Source organism: Dipodomys spectabilis, unplaced genomic scaffold, assembly GCF_019054845.1.
Source record: "Dipodomys spectabilis isolate Male_0828 unplaced genomic scaffold, ASM1905484v1 ptg000002l, whole genome shotgun sequence".
NCBI classification, from domain to species: domain Eukaryota; kingdom Metazoa; phylum Chordata; class Mammalia; order Rodentia; family Heteromyidae; genus Dipodomys; species Dipodomys spectabilis.
In genome coordinates, this window is record NW_024870679.1 from 34,108,504 (window position 1) to 34,126,997 (window position 18,494).

Here is an 18,494-nt window from a genome sequence, read left to right on the forward strand (position 1 = left end):
CAAAAAATAAAATACTTAGGAATTAACTTAACCAAAGAAGTGAAGGACCACTATGATGAAAACTTTAAAAACCTGAAAAAGGAAATCAAAACAGAACTTAGAAAGTGGAAAAACCTCCCATGCTCCTGGATTGAAAGGATCAACATCGTGAAAATGGCAATACTCCCAAGGCTATCTACAAATTCAATGTGATACCTATCAATATTCCAACATCATTTTTCAAGAAAATAGAAGAGGCTACCCAAAAATTCATATGAAACAATAAAAAACCCTGAATAGCAAAAATGATCCTTAACAGAAATAACAGTGCTGGAGGAATATCAATAGCAAATTTCAAACTCTACTACAAAGCCATAGAAATCAAAACAGCTTGGTACTGGCATAAGAACAGACCCGAGGACCAATGGAATAGAATTGAAAACCTAGAAATGAACCCAAAGACCTATAGCCACCTAATCTTTGATAAGAGAGCTAAAAAAATAGAATGGAAGAAAGACAGCCTCTTCAGTAAATGGTGCTGGCAAAATTGGTTAATGACTTGTAGAAAATTAAAGCTAGATCCTTATATGTCACCCTGCATGAGAATCAACTCCAAATGGATCAAAGACCTTGGAGTCAAAGCAGACACTCTGAAAACATTACAGGACGGAATAGGAGAAACCCTAGGTCTCCTTGGCACAGGCTGAAATTTTCTTAGTAGAGACCCAGAAACACAACAAATCAAAGAAAGGTTGGACAAATGGGATTGCATGAAATTGCAGAGCTTTTGCATGGCAAAGGACATAGCTACAAGATCAATAGAAAGCCCACGGGTTGGGAGAAGATCTTCTCTAGCCATACAATGGATAAGGGTCTCATATCTAAAATATATCTGGAACTCAAAAAATTAAATCCCCCAACAACAAATCCTCAAAGAAACAACTGCCCAATAAATAAGTGGGTTAAAGACTTACAGAGAAACTTCTCTGAAGAGGAAAGAAGGATGGCCAATAGACACATGAAGAAATGCTTAATTCTCTAGCCATAAAAGAAATGCAAATCAAAACAACATTGAGATTTCACCTCACCCCAGTTAGAACAGCTATAATCAAGAACTCTAATAACAACAGATGCCGGAGGGGATGTGGACAGAAGGGAACCCTACTGCATTGTTGGTGAGAGTGTAAACTTGTTCAACCACTTTGGAAAGTAGTATGGAGGTTTCTCAAAAGACTCCACATAGAGCTCTCCTATGACCCAGCAATCCTTCTTTTAGGCATTTACTCAATGATCACAAACGAGACCATACTAAATCTACCAGCACAACTATGTTTATTGCAGCATTATTTACTATAGCTAAGATATGGAACCAACCCAGATGCCCCTCAGTAGATGAATGGATCAAGAAAATGTGGTATATACACACAATGGAATTCTATGCCTCCATCAGAAAGAATGACATTGCCCCATTTGTTAGGAAATGGAAAGACTTGGAAAAAATTATATTAAGTGAAGTAAGCCAGGCCCTCCAAAACATAGGTCCTATGGTTTCCCTTATTTGCAATAACTTGTATATGTCTGAGACAAGCAGAAATGGTCAGATAAGTTGATGTTAGGTGAAATGAACCTAAAGATATGGACTCAAATGTTTTTTCGTTCTCGCTATTGTTTCTAACATATTTATAAGATTATTTCTTTGCTTTGTATGTCCCTCCCCCATAGTATAACCACTGTTTTCACTGTATTCGATGGTGGTATAATTTGTGGAGGGGAAGGGAAAAATCAAATTGTTTAAATAGGGATACAGTTGGACCCATTGCAATGAGATGTACAAGACATGTCAAAAAATGAACTTTGCAACTTTGGCGCAGGGGGAGTGATGGGGGAGTGGGGGGGGTAGGAGGGGGGGAAAATGGGAAGGGATGGTAAGGGGCCACAAAGGAGGAGGCAATAATGTTTGATAAGAAATGCACTCATTACCTTGCTCATGTAATTGTAACCCCTCTGTATGGTATTTTCACAATAAAAATATGTAAAAAAAAAGAATCTGTAGCAAATGATATTTTTTCTTTATGGCTCTTTTGTTTTAAAAAATACCTCTGTGTGGGAACCCCAGAGCCCTCTGGGGACTATGACTGGATACAGGAGATTTGACTAGTGTGCAGAGTGTGAATGATACCAGTGAGAAACTCTGGTTGTGTCAGTAACAACACAGGACTATGAGTGTCTGACCTTCTGTAGTAATCCTGTCAAAAGACTGGCAGAATCTCTGCATATATTTATTTTATTGCTTCTTGGTTTCTTGGAATGTGCCCTTTTGGTTACTTGCCACTAATTAAGCTAGCTGCCCTCAAAATCTGCACTTATAAAAGTAGAGGTTGGGGAGACATCTTCAGTTTACTTTTTTTTTTTTTTTTGGTCGGTCACAAGGGCTTGAACTCTGGGCCTGGGCGCTGTCCCTGCGCTCTTCAACTCAAGGCAAGCACTCTACCGCTTGATCTACAGTGCCACTTCCGGTTTTCTAGTAGTTTATTGGAGATAAGAGTCTCACAGTCTTTCCTGCCCGGGCTGGCTTTGAACTGTGATCCTCAGAGCTCAGCCTCCAGGTTGGATTACAGGCGTGAGCCACCAGAGCCTGGCTCTCATCTTCAGTTTAATCTTGCCTGTTTGCTAACTCATTCCTCACCTTGTGGGTGAAATGAATGGATTTATCACTACATGGGCATATTCTCCATCTGTCACCCCAGAATCTGTTGCTCAGAGCTAGTAGTTCTGAACCTCATATTGCAATAATGATATGAAAAGGGTAAATGTTAAGACGATTTTAATTGAAATTTAACTCTCATCTTGTTTTGATGTCTTTTTGGCTCCCAGAGTTGTTTATAGGAAAGAATTATTCATGACATTAAAAAAGATCAGTACAGGGGCTGGGAAGGCGGCTTGGTGGTAGAGGCTTGCCTTGCATGCATGAGGCCCTGGGTTTGATTCCTCAGCACCATATAAGCAGAAAAACCTGGAGGTGGTGCTGTGGCTCAAGTAGTAAGAAAGCTAATTGTTACATTAAGCTGGTAATTTAAAGTTTTCACAACAGGCTGGGAATGGTGAGGCAAACCTGTAATCCCACTTGGGAAGCTAAGATAGGATGATTAAAAGTTCAAGGTCACCCTGGCACACATAGTGAGACTTATGTCAAAACACTGAAAAGGAACCACTATGATTGATAAGTAAAAGAGAATTTTAAGAATGCTTATATTTCTAATTATATGGACAGTCTTGACTATCCAACTTTCCTCAGACACAGTCTACTATGTATGTACCAAGTTTATTGTACTCTTTGTCTTTCTCTTGTTCTTTTATTCCTTTGTTGATTTTGTGGTATTGGGTTTTGGACTCAGGGCCTTGGATTTGCTAGCAGGAGCTATAGCACACAAGTCATTCCTGCAGCATTTTGCTCTAGATATTTTTGAGATTAAGAGTTTCGCTTTTCACCCTGAGCAGTATGGGCCATGATCTTCCAATGTACACTTCCTGCCCCCACTGGGATGACAAGTATATGCCACCGTGTGCCTAGCTAAGTTGAGATGGAGGTGGCTTATGAACTCTTTACACTACCTGGACTTGAACCATTATCCTCCGAAGATCAGCCTCTTGAGTAGATGGGATTACAAGTGTGAGTTGCCATTGCCTAATGGTGATGCACTACTTTTTTTGTGTGTGTGGGTCATGGGGTTTGAACTCTGGGCCTAGGCATTGTCCCAGAGTTCTTCAGCTCAAGGAAAGTGCTCCACCACTTGAGCCACTGCACCATTTCCTGGTGTGTAATTGGAGATAAGTGTATCATGAACTTTCCTTTCTGCGGCTGGCTGTGAACCACAATCCTCAGATCTTAGCCTCTTGCCTAGCTAGGATTACAGGTGTAAGCCACCAGCATCTGGCTTCTACTACATCTTGATCAGGGTTCTATTTATTTTTGCTTCTCCATCAATGCTGATGCCATAGGAAAAAATGGTTTATTCCATCAAATATTACCAAACTTAATTATAGATTAAAACTGTCACACCGGACTACCAAAAAACAAAGTTTTATATAAAAAAGTACAAAGTAAAGTAATTTTCAGCCTTCTTTATAAAACAGATATGCTGATATTTTATACTGGAGTTTCCTTCTTTAAAATATAGAGCTAAAGGCAAATTTATGTATTATATCATATTTGATACCTTTTTATTTTAATTTTTTCATCAATAATTTATTGAATGGTCATTCTGCACTTGTTTCAAACTTAATGTATTTTCTTTTTTCTTACAGGATTCAGTTAATATATTTTTGTAAAAATTTATATTTAAGTTAATATATTTTAATAAATTATGATTTATACTATTACTAGCTATTTTCTTTTCTTAGAAAATATAAATTATAAGTTATTTAAGGATAAGGAATCTACTAAACTAGGATTATCCTTTGAAAACAGTAGGCAATAAAAATTGCTTACGTATCTTCAAAGTAGATTTTGTCAATAAGTCTACCCAAGAAGATATTCATGTGGGATGCCAGTGGCTCATGATTTTAATCTTAGCTACTTATGATGCTGAGGTCTGGAGGATAAAAATTGGAGGTTATCTCAGGGAAAAAAGACTGCATCTTCAAATAATCAGCATAAAGCTGCCCTGGATATGTTGCTGAAGTGATAGAACAGCTATCTGAGAAAACAAACTGAGCAAATATGAGACCCTGACTTCAAATTTTAGTACTTCCCAAAACAAACCAAACAAACAAAAAATGAAGTAGATATTCCATTTGCCTGTTAACACTGTGCTATGTTTTTGAAGTTCCTGTTAGGGACTGCACACAACGTAGCACTTGAATACAGTACACTGAAGTCCAAAGCCAGGGTTTGAATCCTAGTTCTTCTAGTTAATATTCATGCTACTTTTTCAAGTAACTAAACTTTACAAGAGTCAGTTTTCTTATGTGTAAAATAATAATGTTAACATTCTACTTCTCAGACTTTCTGCAATTATTATGTTTTCACTTGTAACAATAATCATGAGGGAGCCAATATTCTACTTCCTTTAGTGTTTCTCTCATTCTAATCTTTCTACATTAGGGTAGACCTCTATTTCAAATAGTTTTATAATTGCTAATTTTCATTTGTGGAATAGGAAAATTACATCTGGCTGCAGATATCCTTGTTTCAACATTTTTATTTCCTTTTTGTATTTGCTTTAAAAATTAAATGAAAACAGCTGAAGCATCTGACCCCTATTAGAACAGTTAACTAGTATAAAAGTAAAGCTTTTGTGTGCTGTGATTAAGAAGCCAATGTAAAACTTCCCACTCTAGCCAGGAAGGCATTTGGTATTTAAGTATTTTTATTTATATAATTTAAAAACATGAAACTAATATAATAATTTGAGAGGACATTGGAAAATAAATAAGAAAATCATTGCACCTCCTTAACATAACCATAATTCCCATTTCATGCATTTCTTATTGTCTATTCATTGTTTCAATATAACTGCAAACACATAATTATTTCTCCCTTTGCTTTAAAATTTTGTTTCAATTTTTGTTTAGAAACAGTGACATGTTATAATTCATGTTGGGATACTTTCACAGTTAGAGGGAGCTAATGTTAAATATGCAACATCAAGAAGCATAAATGGGGTTGATCCTAATAAATAGAAATGTGGTAATCATACATGTATGTATCCTTCCTATTCCCATTATTGGAGCACCATCACTTGTTAATTACTCATTGTTGAACAATATTTATGTTTCAATATATTCCTTCTTTTCCCTTGGTGCTGGTACTGGATATGAACTTAGGGCCAGGATATTCTCCCTTATTTAGCTATTTTGCTCAAGGCTAGTACTCTACTACTTGGAGCCACATCTCCACATCCAGCCTTTTGCTGTTTAATTGGAGAGAAGAGTTGTAGAATTTTCTGTCCAGGCTAGCTTTGAATTGCAATCCTTAGATCTCATCCTTGAATATCTATGATTATAGCTGTGAGCTATCAACACTGGGCTCAAAATATATTCCTTAATTTACAATTTTTGCTTCTTCAGGTATTATTAAGCATAAAGAACATAAACCCAGGAATTTAAAAACCAGCTTCATAGCTGGGCACTGGGGCTCATGTCTATAATACTACTCAGGAGCCTGGGATCTAAGAATTACTGTTTGGGGCCAGTCTGGGCAGGTATGTCCAAGGAGATTCTTTTTCTTTTTTTACACCTAATTTAATGTTATTGTAAAGGTGATGTACAGAGGGGTTACAGTTACATAAATAAGGTAATGAGTACATCTCCCTATTTTATCCCTCTTTCCCTCTCACTTGTAAGTCGTAAAGTTCATTTCCAACATAGTGTCTTGTGAGAATCACTGCTGCATTGTTTCACCCTTTGTCCTTTGTCTCATCATTTTGTTATTTCCCTTCCCTTCCCCAAATCAGATAAACATATGTACAAGACACAGGGTATCAGAATCAAAACTAGTAACAACATGGGATAACCAAAGAAAAAAATTGAAAAAAAAAGAAGGAAAAAAATAACTTCACAATAGCTCAACTATGTATATATAACCATATAAAATGATGCTAATTGAAATGAACCCCAATATATGGAAATGAGGTTTTTGTTTTTTTAAATCTACTGTGTGAAGTTATTTCTTTTATTCTTTTGTTTATCCGCTGTTACCACTGTTTTTGATTCAGGGAGACTCTTGTTCCAATGAACTACAAGAAAATTGGAAGTGGGGTTGTGGCTCAAAGTGGTAGAGCATCAGCCATGAGCATCAGGGACAGTACCCAGGCCCTGAGTTCAAGCTCTAAAACCAACCTAAATAAATAAATAAGTAAAAACTGGTTTCATGCATTTCTATCTGTAAAAAATCAATAATAGTATTTATTTACATAATGTAGCCATTGTAAAAATTAAACTAAAACATTATCCAGAAGCCTAAAACATGATAGGTTCTCAGCAAATGCTGTCCTTTGCTCTTCTAATTGAGAAGTTATTTTTAAGTCTGCTGTGAAAATATTTACCAATGACTTGGTTAAGATATTCAGGCTACACTAAATCTTTTCCCATATATTATTGAAGAGTTTACATTCTAACTTTTACCTTCTATTTCTCATAATATTTCATAATATTTCATAAATTCCTTCGGGCAAAGAAAGTAACAAAAGCAATAGAAAAAAATCAATAGAACCAAGTCTAGTTTCATAAAGAGATTAATAAAATTGATAAATCTCAAGTCAGAGTAATCAAGCAAAAATTGAAATAGAGACCATCACTAGATATGTAGAAATGTACACATTAAGAAGCCATTAAAGAAGTTTTACAAAAAATATTAGGCCAATAAGGTTAAAATTTTTTTAATGAATATGCAAATTCATGCAACCCCCAAGATATTACTTTATATTACTTAAGAAGTAATAGGTAATTTAGTAATCAAGGAAATTTAAATCATAATAAAAACATTACAACAATGAAAATTCCAAGCCCAAAATGTCTGAAAATGTCTAATTCAACCAAAAATGTTATAAAGAAATAATATCACATTTTCTATAAATTTTACAGAAAATAGAACATTTTCCAACTCATTTTGACACCAATTTTACCCTAATACCAAAATTAGATAAAGAAATTACAAGAAAAGGAACTTCAGACTAATATGCCTGATGGTTATAGATGAGGAATTATCAATGAATATTACCAAATCAGAATAATCCATTTGTAAGAAAATAATACTTCATGGGTAAATGTAATTTGTCTATCAGTTGCAAAATTGAATTGACATAAAATATCAATCAGTGTAAGTCACCATATGATGAAAACACTCATTCAAGTAAGTTATTAAAATAACTTTGACAAAATTTAATCCTCACTGACAATAAGTACTCTCAGTGAGGCAAATCATAGTATGACAAACACAACCTAAGGTGGACCCCAGATCCTAGTCTCTCAAGGCTCATAATCAGAACTTAACTAGTGTAGTTGCTAACAAATAGATCATGGCTACCATAATGGGATCCCATTTCTAGAACTATTACTAGATGACTCAGCTCACTTAGCTACCATCATTGAAGAAGCAAACTGCTATGTTTTGAATTGTCTGTGGAAAGCATTACAGGGCAGGAAGCTATAAATAGCCTTCAAGGTCCCAAGAGTGCCATTTAGGTGATAGTAGAAATCTAGGAATCTCAGCCTTGTAATAAGGAGACAAACTCTGCCAACACCTAGGGTTGAAATGGATGCTTTTGTAGTTGAGTCATCTGATGGGATCACAGATCAAGTAAAACCTTGATTACAGCCCCATGAAACTCAGAAACCAGCTCTGTTATGCTCAGATTCTGGATCCACACAGTTGGAGTGAATATTTTCTATCAAATGTCTGCCGAAGGACTTGCATCTAAAATAAATCTTATACTTCAATGATAAAAAGGCAAATCCATCAAAACAAACAAAATTGAATCATTCCCAAAGAAACAATATATTTTATGAATAAGTACATGGAAAAATACTAATTAGATTTTAAAATATAACTTACAACCACAAAGAAATACTGCATCTGATAGACTGGCTAAAATTTAAGAAATGAATCTGATATTACCAAATGATGACAAAGATGGGAAATAATTGAAACTAGTACATTAGTGTTGAAATTGCATGATTAAATTGCTGTCTTGGAAAACAATTTGGGAGTTTATTATAAGTTTAAGCACTCAGGTGCCAGAAAACTACTGCTAGGTATTTCAGCAATAAAAATGAAACATATGTTCACACAAATACCACTTCATAATTTATAGTAGTATTTATTATAGTCCTAAAAGGGAAACAACCTTGGTATGAATCAATTGATAAGATACACAAATCATATTATAATTGTACACTGGAATAGTTCCTAGCAATAGGAGGAATGAATTACTGAAAAAAAAGTGGATAAATGTTAAAATTGTGACATTAAATAAGAGGAATAAGGCAAAAAGTTTGATATTTCTTTGCAATTTTGGAAAAGGCAAAACTATGAGGTTAATCGTCAGAAAAAGGGATGACTGGGTTGAGGGAAATTTGGAGATGTTGAAATAATCTATATCTTTATTATTGTGATGATTAAGTTATACACATTTGTCAAAATTCATTAAGTCATACATACAAAGTGTGTTCTTATTTTAAATAGTCTATCTTTTAAGCCAACTTTAAAAATTCATCTACTAATGAGATTAGTGTGACATTTTACAAATTTGGAAACTGGCTAATGTTTGGAATATTAAGCACTTTTTCATGAAATAAGTAATAGTTTTCAAATGTTAAACATTTTCTGAAAGGAATTCAGAGAAATAGTTAAAATTAATATATAATACTATATAATTTAAAGACTTGAAGGTATAATTTAAATTCTGGATTCCACCCTTAAAAAATGACCATGATTTATAAATAAAATAATTTAATAGAGTTAAAGAATTAAAGGGAAAAAATTCACCATCTACTCTAAATAGTATGACTCACATCAAGGGCATGTTTGAAATTTGTGTGTAAGGGGTCAATAGCATCTATTTCGCTGAGATAGTGAAAAAATTGCACTTGATCTAAGAGTTTTGGGGAAAGACTTTCACTGTTTTGTTACTCCCTCATATTTTACTTTGAGGTGGGGAAGATGGGACTTCCAAATTTATTTTGTTTTATTGGTTGATGTTTCTCTTTCTACCAAAGGTGTCAAGTTGATTCACAAACCAGTCACTGCAAAGTTCTCCTTCTAAACTTTTGTCTCTCACTCACATACTATGATACATAATTTCCTCTCAACTTCCCTTTGGAAGACTCCATGTGTCTTCTGAAAACACTCTTCTATTATCTTATCAATAGGTTTTGCTCAGACTCCTCAACCTCACATGGACACAAGCCAGAGGGATTTGCTCAGATCTTATTCTCAGCATTATCCTAAGGGGACTCAAGATCTCTGCTTCCCAATACCACAAATTTGTTTTAAGTCTATTTAAAAATATTATTACAACTGTCATTAGATCTTCTAGATTTCATTTCTGCTTTCATTTTACTTTATCATGAAAGTTCATGACTCATCCAATCCATTCACTTCATGCTTTCTTGACTCATTAGATCCACAGATCTTGTCCCTCCATTATACATTCAATTACCCAACACTGTTGTTTGTCTGGAGACTCTGAGATTTCTTAATGAACAGATTATAAAACAGATTATCTAGATAATCCTAGCATCTTTATTGTTTGTATCTCCCATTCTGCTAGAATCCCAGGATTATCTCTTTTGCCTTTGCTATGGTACTTGAGCACTTTTTTTTAATCTAATAAGACTAAATTTCTTTGAACTACATGATGAGTTCCTTTAATGAATTTAACAGTGCCTTAAAATTTGCTACTCCCTTGAACTCTGACCAAGTCCTGTTGTGGCTTTCTCATCATGACCACAACTAATGACTACTTCCTTTTTACTTTTTTCTTTTTGTCCGTTGTGGGGCTTGAATTCTGGGCCTGGGCACTGTCCCTGGGCTCTTCTGTTCAAGGCAAGCTCTCTCCAACTTAAGCCACAGCACCACTTCTGGTTTTCTAGTGGTTTATTGGAGGTAAGAGTCTCACGGACTTTCATGCCTGGGCTGAACCATGATCCTCAGATCTCAGCCTCCTGAGTAGGTAGGATTACAGGCATGAGCCGGCGGCTCCTGGCTCCTAATGACTATTTTCTAAGTTCCAATTCTCATCTGTGGAAAGTTGCCTGAGAGCTACAAAAAATGATGACATGGTTTGCTTCATTAGATTGTGCCAATTGGACTGCTTTTCTATTCAGTAATGTTTTTAGTCATCTTTGGTGAAACAATTCTGATTTGGTTATTTCTTTCTCATAATTATATTAACTATTACATCAGTGCTACACTAAAATTCAATTGTCATATTAGTTACATCTACATATATTACCAAATACAAATAAATATAGAGATAAAACTTTATACTCACTTGGAAATGGGATTGACACTGGCTTCAATTATTGTCAAACACTTACAGCACTTTATATTTTCTGGAAATTCTTGTACACCTAAAAGACAAAAATAACAAAGCACATGAAAATATTCCAGCAAAACATTTTTCAAATGATATTCTGATAATAACAATAATCAATACAGACTATAAATCATCATGGCATTGACACCAGTAGAATAAATAAGTAGAGTAAAAATTTCATATACTGCTGTCCAATAACAGAAGCATAGATACATATAGTTTTTCCTGGCAAAAGTTGAATATTAAATAATATAACAGCAACAGTGGAAATGGATATACAATTGAGGATAATTATATTTGTCATGAGATGTATCTTGGCTCTTTGCTAACTTTAAGGGAAAAATATAACTTGTTATTTAGTCACTATAATGCACTTCCAGGGAAGGGAAAAATCAGAAAATGTAAAGTAAATTTCAAGATAAAAATCTGTGCTTCTAGGGCTCAATTTTACAGTTAGGAAATACAGACATATTTATTTGATGAATACTTCAAGATGATCACAGAACTGATAGATACTTCCAAGCCAATATAAGGCTTTAGCAAATTTTATGCACTTTTTTCTTGTTTAATGCATAGAGTATCACTCTGCTTCTGGTTGAGAATGTGAAGAGGTGGGCTGCCCTTGCCCTTCTTTGAGTTCTCCATGGAGTCTTTGTGGCAGTTGAGAATTCTCAACTACAGAAGCTTCTCTATGAAACCTAAAATCAGTAAGCTATAAGCCTCATCCATAAGAGCAGGGGAGTAAGTGATACAGATAACATTTCAACCAGTTGATAGAAAATGAATAAAACATAGTAAGTCCTGCAAAATATTAGAAGCAGAGTTAACAATTTTAAACCATTCCTATCTGCCCATAGTGACACTTTTCACTTTGGAACTAACCTTCTTTCAATCTTTAGCTTTGTTTAGTAAATTTGTAGTATAGTTCCATCTCATGGTGGTGTAACTCATATGATATTTACATAGGTTCCTGACTAGAATGTTATTTCCTCAACGTATGTGTAGATCAAGACAGAGAAGCAGAAAATAAATTTAAATATGATTTTTAAGGACAAGACTGGATTTATTTTTCTATGGAAAATGGGTTTACCTACTTGGTTTACAGATTTGTATTTTTTTTTAATGGTCTAAATGTGAGATCATTCAGGGTCAAGTATTTTGGCTTAAGATAGGATCCCAGCTTCATCTCTACTGATAGAGTAACCCGAGGCAAGAAACTTAAACTCTTTTTTTGTGTGTGTGTGGTCATGTGGTTTGAACTCTGGGCCTGGGAGCTGTCCCTAAGCAATTCAGCTCAAGGCTAGCACTCTACCACTTGAGCCACAGCACTACTTCCAGTTTTCTGGTGGTTTATTGGAGATAAGAGTCTCATGGACTTTCCTGCCCAGGCTGGCTTTGAACCGTGATTCTCAGATCTTAGCCTCCTGACTAGCTAGGATTACAGGCATGAGCCACTGATGCCCGGCTAGAAACTTAAACTCTTAAAGTTTTAGTTTCCTGCTCTAAAACTGATTATGTGAAGTATTTCATAATAGAGTTGTAGTGAGCAGTGAGAGATGTATTAAACAATCAAGTGATATATTATTTTAACCCACAATTATTAGTAATAAAAAAGAAGTAGGGAATGTCAATCAATACAAATATCAAAAATAGTGCCAGAATGAGGGAGTAGGGGGAATGAATTAACATAATTTATCTACCTTAAAGACACAAGAAAGTAGCGAGAACTAATGTGTTCAAAGACTAGCAATATATAATAAATGTGGTCATTGAGATTAATGTCCTTGCATATAAGGAAATTTATAAATGTATAAATATGTAAAATTGTGTTTTGTTTGTATATTTACATATCCTTTTGTAATTATGTGCCATTATATTATTTGCATCCCCATATTTATTACAGTATATTCATCATTGTCATGATAATGAAATAACTAAAGTGCCCATTGGATGAATAGTGATGAAACTATTTGTTTTGAAAAAGGAAGGTAATCCTTCCATTTGAAACAACTTAGATGGATCCAGAGTATATTATTCTAAATGAGAAAACCAGACACACAAAAAATTATTATTTCATCTTATATAGATGAGACCTCTTATCATCAAAACAAAACCCTGTGATTACCAGGCATTTGGGAGTAGGTTAGAGGGGAAATGAAGATATGCCAAAGGATAAAAGCTTTCAGTTGTTAAGATTAATAAATTTTTACATTTAATATACATCATGGTTACTTTAGTTACCCAGATTGGCTTGCTTATTTTATACATAATTGTATAAAGTTATTTCTTTGTTATGTCTATATATGCATATGATGGAGCTCTGATCCAATTTCTGTCTTCTTTGTCTTTCTCATTACTTTCTTTTTTAAAACTTAAATGGGTATCATTATTCTCACAAATCAGGTTAAAAAGTTTAAAAAAGTTAATTATCTAATAGTGAACTTAAAGTTACTGTCAAACAAAGTCCACTGCTATCTCTAGTTTCAAAAATCCCTTCACTAGGACATATTAGGTCTTTCACTAAAATACAAAGTTAAGAAATGTTCTTAAAATCATACTATTGGATTAAACATATTGAATTAGTTATTGGCTACAAAGAGGTCAACATGTGGCCTGAAACAGTCTTAATAATTGTGCCCCTCTCAAATTCAAGTATTGAAATCCTTAGGAAATGGTATTAGGAGGCTGAGACTTCTAGAGATGATTTGATAATAGGGTTAGGACCTTTTCATATGGGATTAGTGCCCTTTGTAAAGAAACTAAGGTGAGATGCTTTCCCTCTTTCCCATGTGAAGACAGTGAAAAGGTAAAAGAGTAGCTAGTGGTCTGACTTCTTTAAGAGACTTTACCACATGGGGTGCTGTCTCTAAGGGACAAATCCTTACCACATGTAGAATCTGCCAGCACCTTGGTGTTATTTATGTGCCCCCCAATTTGTAGTATTTTGTGATAAAGCCCCTGGACTACAATGAAAGCATCAATGACAAAATAACTCTCTTGCCCATATTCAAATCAGAATAAGACTTCAGATAAATGGATGCTTACACACTGAAAAAGTTTCCTGATATAAATCTGTTTCAGGGATTTCAATGGTGCTGTGCTGCAAGTTATGAAGCCCTGTTAAATGAATGGATGACAATCCCTGTGGATATAGCAGACTTTAATATTTTTTTATTACAATCTTTAAGTAGTTTAACAAAGCAGTTTATAAATACATGTATCTCAATCAATGTTGATTTTTAAGAAGTTTCTTTGTTCTCCCTAAACTGTTGGGTTAAAGGATATTTAAAAAGGAAAAGGGAGAGATGGACTGGTTCAATACTGGAATTCCAGCTATTTGGGAGGCCAAGATAGAAACATTATGATTTGAGATTGGCTCAGATAAAAAAAAGTGGGAGATCGTATGCAAATAAAATAACTAAAACAAAAGGGCTGGGGGAATTGATAGAGTGCTTGTCTGGCAAGTCTTGATTTCAAACTGAAGTGCCACCAAGAAAGAGAGAAGAGATCAGAGAGAAGAGAAAGAATACTAGAAAGAAAATTCAACAAATCTTTAAGGTTAATTGAGCAGAAAATAAGCTGTATATTTGGAAGCAATAAATGCTTAGACTTAAAGTATTTTTAGATGTTCTAGAACTCAGTATCTTTATTTTGCATGCATCATTTTTCCAAGAGATTTCTGAGGGCTATTTGCTATCAAAATGACATAATAAAGCAGAGAGCTAATGCTCTAGGTTGGATCAGGTTAAAAGGCCCTAGAGAATCATTGCCAAGATCTAAGTAACAGAACAGTTAAAAATTTATAAAACATAGGGAGAATCCTGCCTTGCATGCCTAACAAATAAACAAAATATGAGAAACAGATTAATGAGACAACTACTAAAAATCAGTAAAAACAAAATGTAACAGGAGCTTCAGATGTGAAGTGGATGGACTTTATAAAGTGCTTTCTTTGGTCCTGAGTTCAAGCTCCAGGCCAGCGCCAAAAAAAAAAAAAACCACACACACACACAAAAAAAGACTATTAGATTTGACTTTATTAAACAACCTTTGAGACTGGTCTATCTGGTCTTCTGAAAAAATATAACTCCATACACACATGTATGTTTATATTTAGTTACATATATTTGTTGTTATACACATGCATGCATGTGTAACATGAATACAAATAAATACATTTTTTCCAATTTTTCTAAATGTTTTCAAATGTATTCACTCAGAAATAGAGAAATTAATAACCTCAGTTTAATGATATAACTAGGGAGATTTTGACTTGGAATAATTCATGTGTTACTAAATAGCTAAAAATTCACAAAATATGGGCACAGATGTTCACAGGTAGAAATTCTTTCCTTAGAGCTCTAGTTTTCTCAAGGGAAGTACTTCAGATTTGTGATCACGAATTCAACGTGATATCAGCGGGGTTTTATTTCTAGCTCCACTGAGCAATAGCTAGAGAACAGAATTGAAGCAGGGTTTTGCTGAACAATGCACAGTGCTATGAACGAAGTGGAAAAGAGTTGAGGGGTCCACAAAGGAGGAGTTTGAGGATTAACCACAAAAATCGGAATGAAATGTAAAGAGGAGAGAGGAAAGCTGAAGACGTGGGTAGGTGGGTGGTACAGGGCAAGATGGCGGCATTGGTGGATTGATAGTTTGGAGGGGCTCACAGATGGCTGCGGTTGTGTGAGGGAGTGACCTTCAAAAATAGTAATATGGTGCCAGGCATGTATTCATCAGTTGACTTTCAGCTTCTTGATAGTCCAAAAAGTACCTAGGTTGATACTGGGCAACTACATTAATAGCTTGAAGAAAAGAGCTAAAGTATTTTACAAACATGGAAAAAAATACTGGAGAGAGACGGTAGATTTTTATTGTCTGAAGATGAAAAGGGCGACTGTCTCTATACAAACAATATAGGTGACTTCTTAACATGTTATGTGAAATGGGGTGTTTAAGATCATTTCGTGTATGGTTAATGAAACTTTCCTTCATTTCCAGTCAGCGTCTTTCGTGAACATTCACTATGTTTGTACTTTGATAGAGGCTGTGGTGGGTGTATGGACAATAAAGGTTCAGTTCTTATTTTTACAGTGTTTATGCTAAGAAGAAGCATGATGTTAGAAGAGAGGAGGATTCTTACCTTTGTTCAATATTCGATAGAATACAGAGGACAGGCTACTCAGTTCAAAAAAGGCTCTGCTGTAATTCTAAGATGAATCAGTTTAGTTGGCAGAGCACAACCTAGACTTCAGATGGACGAGGAGATGGGCAGTAGTTCCTTTCTTTCCTGTACTTAGTGAGATGGTAGGCTTATCTCCCATGGAGTAAGTGCTGGTAACACCCCTAATGCATACTATTTCACTATGAAGACATTAGAAAGAGTTACAAGTTGTGGCAGCAGCTGTGAAGGTGGCTGGATAAGTACATTTGGTTTTAGTTCAGAAAGTTCTTTAATGGCTACACATAGAGCCTAACTTCAGTTTATTTTTACATTATAATCATGGGCCAAAGTGGATTCTGTAGAAAGGGAAAATTGTCTTAAAGTGAAGGACGCATTAGTGATTTTCAGACTAAGGACACATTAACTGTGTTAAAAGTGAGGCGTTGAATAGGCAAAGTAATAAGCATTTACTCTAAGTATATTGTCTATTTTTTTTGCCAAGCATCAAAGGGCACATGTATTGCATATAGAGAGCAACTAAACAATATTATTATCTCCCTAACCCCTAGAAAGCTTACCAAAATAGTATCCCCCAAGAATTAAAATATATATATACTATGAGTCTCTATTCTCTAAATATGCTCAAATGTTTAAAGATTTTTTTTTATCAATTAACTAGTTACTCATATCTGTTCTCTCAGCTTTGTTAGAAAGGGAAAATTTCCTTTTCTTCCCTCCAAGTAGAAGATGTGATTTATCTTCAGTGTTTTGTGTGCACTTGGAGATGGGGGTGGAAAAACTGGCAAGTCAATAAAACACATAATAATGGCTTCAACTCTGATTGCCTTTCATTATAGCTAACAATAGTGATTTTGCCCACTGTGGTGCTGTTCAAACCCATTCATGTATAGAAATAAGTTTTAGAGGATGAGACAAAAATCACTTAATTGCTAGAGAATTAACAAGAGCTTTCAAATTAATTCATTTTCATTTACGTCCTTAAATTATAGTGTCAGAATCTCTATGCCTGTATGACAAATCAACAATCAAAGTTGAAATGAAATCACTGCCTAATTAAACCTTATCATTCATTATCTTACTTTATCATATAAGACAATTTATTGCATTATGACCATGTATCATCTTTATAAACAGGCATAGACTATTGATTCAGAGATTGCAATATCATGAAATATATTCATCTCGGCTATACATAGGATTTTAATTTTATTACTGAATTAAGATGTGTGGAATAATAGACAAAAATCCATTGCAATGGAAAGTAGTTCATTTACTTTTGGATTTCTGCATGTAATTAGGGAACAAATAATTATGAGAGCCTGGGCGGTTTAAATGCTGCATAGATATTTCTTTCTTTCTAGGTAGATGATAGACAGAAGACCAAATTTTAATAAAATTGACTGAATCTTCTTTACTAAGTTCAAGGTTAATGTACTTATTTTAAAAGAAGGAAGAATGCAATCTTTATTGAACACAAGAAGTTGAAATCTCATTTTCCAGTTCACTGCTTTCCAGTTAATTTGGTATTTTGAATGTTCCAAGTAGGTAAATAGTCTAAGTATTTGGTTGGTTTTAAAATTTAAATTTATTTGAACTGATAAATAAGAACAAAGTAACTACATATTTATTGGGTGCCATGTGGCATTTCAATACATATGCCCATTGGGTAATATTAAAATCAGGTTAAGCTTACTTAACTACTCCCTCAAACATTTATCATTTGCTCATAACTTTTGACCTTTTCTGCTTGTCCCAGACCTATACTAGTTATTGCAAATAAGGGAAACCATGGGACCTATGTTTCTTTGGGCCTGGCTTACTTCACTTAATATAATTTTTCCCAAGTCTTTCCATTTCTTAACAAATGGGGCAATGTCATTCTTTCTGATGGAGGCATAGAATTCTATTGGATAAATATACCACAGTTCTTGATCCATTCATCTACTGAAGGGCATCTGGGTTGGTTCCATATCTTAGCTATGGTAAATATGTTAAGTGAAATGAACCACAAGATAGGGACACAAGTGGTTTTTTCTTTCTCGCTATTGTTTTTAATGTATTTAAAATGTACTATGAGATTTTTTTTGTTTGTTTCTCTAGTATGTTCTTCTCCCATGGTATAACCCCTGTTATCACTGTATTTGATGTTGGTGCCCTGCATCATGTATATGCATGTTTATAATTTGGGGAGAGGAAGGGAACTAACAAAATGCTGAAATAAAGATACAGGTGACCTATTGTAACAATGAGATGTACAAGATACTATGTTGAAAATGAAATTGACAACTGAG

The 18,494-nt window shown here is 34.5% G+C and overlaps 1 protein-coding gene across 1 annotated transcript in view; it reads right to left on the reverse strand.

Moving 5' to 3' along the window:
- The window catches only part of Lrrc7 (leucine rich repeat containing 7), a 294,553-nt gene that overhangs the window by 242,898 nt on the left and 33,161 nt on the right, over window positions 1–18,494 (reverse strand). The window contains exon 3 of the mRNA XM_042678371.1: window positions 10,974–11,052. Within this exon, the coding sequence (XP_042534305.1) occupies window positions 10,974–11,052 (79 nt within the window). The remainder of the gene's footprint in view (window positions 1–10,973; window positions 11,053–18,494) is intronic.